The 6,429-nt window shown below is 51.3% G+C and overlaps 1 protein-coding gene across 2 annotated transcripts; it reads left to right on the top strand.

Moving 5' to 3' along the window:
• Nucleotides 1-4,197: 4,197 nt before the first annotated feature.
• On the top strand, nt 4,198-5,385 carry LOC123189119 (uncharacterized). 2 transcript variants are annotated; one of them, XM_044601455.1, is made up of 2 exons: nt 4,198-4,417; nt 4,647-5,385. In XM_044601455.1, the coding sequence occupies exon 2, from the start codon at nt 4,671-4,673 to the stop codon at nt 5,034-5,036; it is 366 nt and encodes a 121-aa protein (XP_044457390.1). In that variant the 5' UTR covers nt 4,198-4,417; nt 4,647-4,670; the 3' UTR covers nt 5,037-5,385. The 2 variants fall into 2 exon arrangements, with proteins under 2 accessions (XP_044457390.1, XP_044457392.1); XM_044601457.1 differs by having other exon boundaries at nt 4,245-4,417; nt 4,653-5,385.
• Nucleotides 5,386-6,429: the final 1,044 nt, after the last annotated feature.

Genomic DNA, 6,429 nt, shown 5'->3' with positions numbered 1-6,429 from the left:
CTAAGCTAGGCCGTAGTGCAAAAAAGCAAAGCTAGGGAAACCGAGCTCTGGGAAACGGAAAAGTGAGAGTTGCATGTATTTACAGCCATTTTTCCACCATCTAGGAAAAGGCTTCAGCCAACCACCCAGTCCTCCTGAATCGGTACTGCACATCTCTCCCAAATCAGCAGCCCTCCCCGAAACATCTCTCCCTCTCGAACCCTAGGAAAGGCTCGGCACCGCCGATCCCGCCGGCACGTCCCGCTACCCCCATCGCTGGTCAGATTCACTCCTCCACCGACAGATCGGGTCATCTCAGGCTCTTTCCCTCTGGATCCCATCCTGTTAATGCCCGAGATGTCGCCGCCAGCCAGGAGCAGCGAGCCCATCGCAAGGAGGAGCTCCCTTCGACGCCATTGACGCCCGAGAAAGCTTGCCCAAGCAAGGAGCAGCATCTCCACATCATGCAACCCAGCCCGTTTAACCCTCTATTTCGGCCTTTGCATAGACATCTCGCCAACTGTGCTGCCTCTAGCTGGCCCAAACCAGCGCCCAACAGGCCAGTAGCCTCCCATCTGGGCTGCAGCGTTGGGAGAAGTTGAGGTCGCTGCCGAACATTTTTTTATCGCTAGGTGAAGCGGGAAGCTGGTTGGAGAAGTTAAATTTGCAGAGCTGGTGGAGTTGGGAGAGGTTCTGCCCTAAGTAGCCGCTACAGATGTTGCACGCAAGCCCAAAGTTCGCCCCCATGCACATGGAAAATACTGACAGTGACACCATAGGCTACCATGTGGCGAGTTCACCGTCGCCGACATCTGTCCTCGACAACCTACGATGTCAGGCGGTGAAGGAGATGATGGTTGTCGTGTGTGTGAAACACAACACCAAGGATAAGTGATGCACCCTTTCTTGGTTCGATGAGGGGCGAAGAGATGCACGAATCCTACCTCTAGGACATGAAGATTTTTACACAACTTCGGCTGCTAAGAAGCATAATACCCTAGGTCCTGCTTGTCTTTCTTATTGGATATGGTGAACAAGGTTCGCAAGTGTTGGTTTCCGTAGCTGGGGCTAGGAAACGATGTTGGTGCAGTGTGTGGGAACTAGCTGGGAGCCTGGAACTATTAAGTGCCCAACCCTGATCTAAGTAGTCTGGGCCTCCTTTTATAGTCATAAGGGTTTGCCACATCGGCTACAAAGTAGTAAATAAGGTGGTTGCATAGTGGAGTACCTAACATAGTAACTGTGAGAGGCACGTGGCGACGAGGCGCGTAGTCGGGAGCATACGCATGTCCCATCGGGCAGCTTTGTTGACTTCGCGCCCGTCACTATTGTACGACCTGCCAAGTAGCACCCATGTCGCAGTGAGCCACCATGCATGCGACTTGCCTTCCAAGGGAAGCCGCACATGCGAGACAGCGCGCCTTGGGCTACGATTGGATGTTGCAGGTCTAGGCCACTGTAGGTCTGAGCAGTCCTATCGCCGCGCCCGCCATCGACTGGTCGTTGGCGGGTCCTCGGGCATCCATGGGAGGCAAGTGACGGGGGGCATGCCCCCTGGAAGTAGCTCCTCACCGGGTAGATCTTGGCCTTGACATCGTCGGTGGTGTCAAAGGGTTTTCACCCCAAGTGTGATGGTCTTGCTAGTGAGAGTCTTCACAAGGATCTAGATCTTGAGGTAGTTCCTTAACGTGGATTGGCGTACCACCGTGTTGTTGCCGGGCAGGATGGCGGTGCTGATTCCTTCTGGATGTTGTAGGTTGTCGGGCGCGAACATCCTCGAACTACCCATGGTAGTGAGGCGGCCACGCTAGCGCTGATGATAGGCTTTCGTAGGCTTAGTTCTTGACAAAGATTTGCATGCCACCTCGGGAGGGGCATGGATTTGTAGTTCATGGGCGGCGAGCCCGTGTGCACCCGTAGACGGGGCTGACGCGACCCATGTGAGACAAATCCGTGGGACCCCCAGGCATCACGGGACGACAATGGTAAACTAGATCTTGGCACTCGCGGTTGAGGTTCGACGGGTGCTCGTGGAGGAGCAATCCCTTGTGTTCATCTGACCGGCCAGTGAGTGGCAACCTAGGATGACGTCCGTGTTGATGTTAGTTAACTTGGACGCCTCATATGAGTAATGCAAGGGCTTGGGCATTAGCAGCGCGATGGTGCTGCAGCTAGTTATTGTGTGTAGGGGGGGGGCTCGGCAACCACAACAAGGAGATCAAGTGGTGCGGCGACACATTTGCATGTGCGTTGGCGTATCTGCATGCGCGACAATGGTGGTTCCGTGTGGCATAGTGGTCACTCGCTGGCGGCGCAAAGGAGATTTTCCTTTGGTGTGAAGGCAATGCCCATCGCATGAGATGGTTTGTGGCACCAGCATCAGCGTCTGGCGCTGGTGAATTTGGGGCACGTCAGCGGTTCCTCACCGACATCTAGCACCGACGCAGTGACTCCAACAATATGGTGTATGTTGCAGTATAACTCACGCTGGTGTTGAGTGGCAGCAGCCAGATATGCACAGAGACATTGGCACCCTCCCGGCGAACATGGTGGTGGTCTAGGGTGTGAAGACACCCCACCAATCTGTTATTGCCTTTTTGGCCTGGTGTGGAGTACTGCAGATACAAGATGTTGACTTAAACACCGTTTCATGTTCTGATGAAAACTCTTGCACTTACCATTATTGGTTTTGCTCAGCATCGACGAAATTGTACCTTTATCTTGTTAAAGGCTTGTCTATTTGTTGTTGTGTTGGTTTTCATTGGTTGGTCTTAACAAGCAGGCTGAAAATCCTTGTCGAACTGACGTGACGACGGTGATACAAGAATGTTTATTTTTTTAAGTGGTTGTTTTTATTTATACGCTGCTTAATACTCCCTCCGTTCACGAATATAAGATATTCTATCTTTTTTTCGAAATTCGATGTACATAGATACATTTTAGTGCGTTTGCTACTCATTTCAATATGTATAAAGTACAAAAACATCTTGTAGTTTGTGAATGGAAGAAGTAATTAACAAAAACAATCAGATGCGTCTCACTGATGCAAAGGCCGGGGATTCAACCTCCTGTCAAAAAAGAATACTTACTGTGATACTCTCACGTAAGTCTAGTACTGAGCCTGGCACGTGTCAGATTCCGTAGCGTGGAAGGTATAGCCAACAGGGCCGGGGCGAGGGTGACGGACGTGCTGCGAGGTGAGCGAGCCACGCGCCGACTTGAAGTAGGCGCGGTGTGCTAGAGAAGTGTCCGATCTATGAGCCACCACCACGCAAGGATGTGATAACGATCGGCCCAATCATCCTCAAAAACTGATATATGTCAGGATGTCACGATCGATCGACCATGCTGTAGGCCCGTAGCACGCCCGGTGAGAAACTGGAGAATCGTTTACCCTTGGCGGTCGGCGGCTCCGCCGTGTCGGACTCTCGGTTCCTTTTGTTTTGCTCCTTTGGCCTCGGGTGGTTGGGCTGCTCGTTGCCATGCGTCGCCGTTCCGTGTTCCGTCCGACTACCCGCGCGCGTCGGCATGGTCCAGACCCCTAAGGCTGGTCATAGTGGGAGTAACATAGGTAGTAACATATATGCCACATAAGCAAAATTGGTGATGTGGCAAGTAGTTAATGAGGAGAGAGGCAAATAGAGTAACATAATATGTTACCATCACATAGCGGTTTTCAATGCATAATGAGTCTACAAAGTAATAAATGAAGGCAACTATGTTACCACACCTATGACACTACCCACTATAAAGGTAGTAATATAGACTAGTAACATATGTATGTTACTAGTCTAAGTTACTCTCCACTATGACCAGCCTAACGTGGCATAACAAACGTAGCGCCGCGCTGCATACCTGCCGCCGCGCCCATGTGTCGTGAACTCGAGGCGAGTGGGCAGACGCCTCTCGCGCACCCACGCCATGACCGATGGATGCTGCCATGCTGGGTACTGTATGGTAGGACGTCACGAGTACTCGAGTCGAGTGCTATCCATTAACGCAGAAAAAGAAAAAGAAAAAGAAAAAGAAAAAGCCCAGTGGTAGTAGGTTGCTGCGCGCGCGCTCTAGCCGCGATGGAGTAGTCTGTGGGCGCCCCGGATTTGGCGCGGCGGCGCCGCTCCAATCTCGTTGGCTCATCGTGACGGGAGCCCACAGGTGTCCCGGAATTATGCGCAACCGCCGGCGTGCGCTTGTCCCTGCGTGCGAGATCTCGTTCCCATCCGAATCCGACCGAGACGGTGGGTGGGGCCGTCGGGGCAGTGGGCGGGGCCCACGGTTTCGGGGCCCGGGAGGAATCCCGGGCAGCTGCCCGCGGGCAGGCCTTGCCCGTATAAAGCGAGGGGTATTCGCCGGGGCAACGCAGTTTGCCGCTCTCGGCACCTCCTCTCGCCCCGGCAGCTGCTCTGCTCTGCTTCCCTCCCCTCTTGCAGATTTCTAGGTAGAGTGACTCTGCTGCTAATCTCAAGTTCTTTCTGTTCTTCTTCTGCTGCTTTCTAGTGTTATTTTCACCTGTATGTGCGCTAACACGCAACTGATTACCACCAACCATCCTCCTTGTTGGGTTGTTGATTAGTACTCCTAATGAACCCTCGATCTAAATCTCGGGTTATTTGGAAATCGGAACGAATCATGTATTTACTCGAGCGTTAAATTCAATGCCTATGCAGAAACAGGAAACACAGGGGGCAGAAATGGCTTCCAACTACGTGGACACCACGGGGGAGGAGGGGAGGTTCCACGCCCACGGCCACCACAGCAACAGCACCACGCCGACCGGCGAGGCCGCGTCGCCCAAGAATACGCGGAGGAGATGGCCCGGGTCGGCATCGGCGCCGTCCGGCGCAGGCCACAGACTCGCTTCCAAATGCGTCTGTGCGCCGGCCACCCACGCCGGGTCCTTCAAGTGCCGCTTCCATCGTACCAACTCCCAGGGCCACGGCCACGGCCAGGGCCAGGGAAGCCGTCCTTCTTCGCCTCCTTCACCGGCCGCGGCCAACGCGGTGCCGCGGCACCCGGCCTCGCCATCCTCCTCCTCCGGCATCGTCGCGACCCAGTGACGCAGCCCAAGCATCGGTCTCAAGAATCAAGAATGCTCGATGATGAAGAGAGAAGGAAAGATCATATACATGTCATAAGAAAGGGAGTTTATTTACTGCTCCCTCGATGTATTGTGTCGATCGGAGAACTCTTGTTTTCTCTCTCTCTCTCCCACCCCGTCTTTTGTTGGGATCTCCCTTGAATCGAATGGACTTTCCTCTTCATGGAAGGAAATTATCCTGCTTGCTTGCTTCTCCCCACCCTTCATCTGAGATGGACCATATGGGTCAGAGGATTTCGAGTTCGTGTGGTGTTCTCTTGTGATTATCATTTCAGTTAAATCCATGCTTCTTGCAAGATTTAAGATCTTATGATGGGCTCAGTAATTTTTTTCAGTAGGGGCCATGAGTTGGAGGAGCATCTCTTAGCACGAACAGATTTGCTAATGCAAATGAGCCAACCAGATAGAACAGGGTACTTTTCTTTTCTTTTGAAACGTATGACAGGGTACTTCGGTAGTACATCACCCCTGAGATCTCAGATTTCTTGGATCGTGAAAAGTAGCAGTCACAGACACAGGTCTGGTACTATTTACCATGGTGCTTCCGCGTCTTTTGGTGGTTGCGTTCACTTCACTGCCAGCCCGTTCTGGTGCTGTCTTGATTAAGCGTTTGTTCATATTATCATGTGAATGATTTGTCATCGCTGTATGATCATGTGGTACTGCCACAACATTCGGACGAACCTTGCAAAGATTCGTCCAGGTGTAATTAAATTATATCGATCTGGCTATTTCGTAGGCAATCAAGATCTTTTTTGACATGTAGACGATCAAGAAATAATTGTTTCTAAATTGCTGCTAATCGTTACCGATCTAAACATGAGATTTGCGTGAGTACGTACTGTCAATATTCAAGGTAATAACAATATCAAACTCGAGTAAGCGATCAGACTCCACCGTATGCTATTTTCCCGTTCTTAATTCAATTCATGTACCTGCACCAATTTCCTCACCAGCACCCACGTTCTTCAGTCGGTGAGGTGAGTTAGTACCTGAACCAGAACGAATAATCTAGTCAGATGCTTGCAAAACTGTAGTGACAACGATAAGATGGTTGGTATGTCATGGCCCATAATCGCTTTCAGTTCTCTTCTTTTTAGCAAGCCGCTCTCAGTTTATAGGCCCTACAGTCATGTTGTGTCAACATGGTATGCAATTTTTACAAATATATTTTGTACATAAGTGATTCCAAAACTATAATTCTAGGACGACGTTAGCTGGCGAAGGTGAACCTTCGACAGGAAGGGTGGCATATGTGAACGATTTTGTGGCAGTTTTAGTTGTGAACAAGTGGCGAGGTGTGTCATTCTCTTATGCCACATGGCAGTTTCTTGGTGAGGAGGCAATTTTCA

This window comes from Triticum aestivum, chromosome 2A, assembly GCF_018294505.1.
Source record: "Triticum aestivum cultivar Chinese Spring chromosome 2A, IWGSC CS RefSeq v2.1, whole genome shotgun sequence".
Classification (NCBI taxonomy): domain Eukaryota; kingdom Viridiplantae; phylum Streptophyta; class Magnoliopsida; order Poales; family Poaceae; genus Triticum; species Triticum aestivum.
This window is presented reverse-complemented; position numbering and strand designations above follow the sequence as displayed.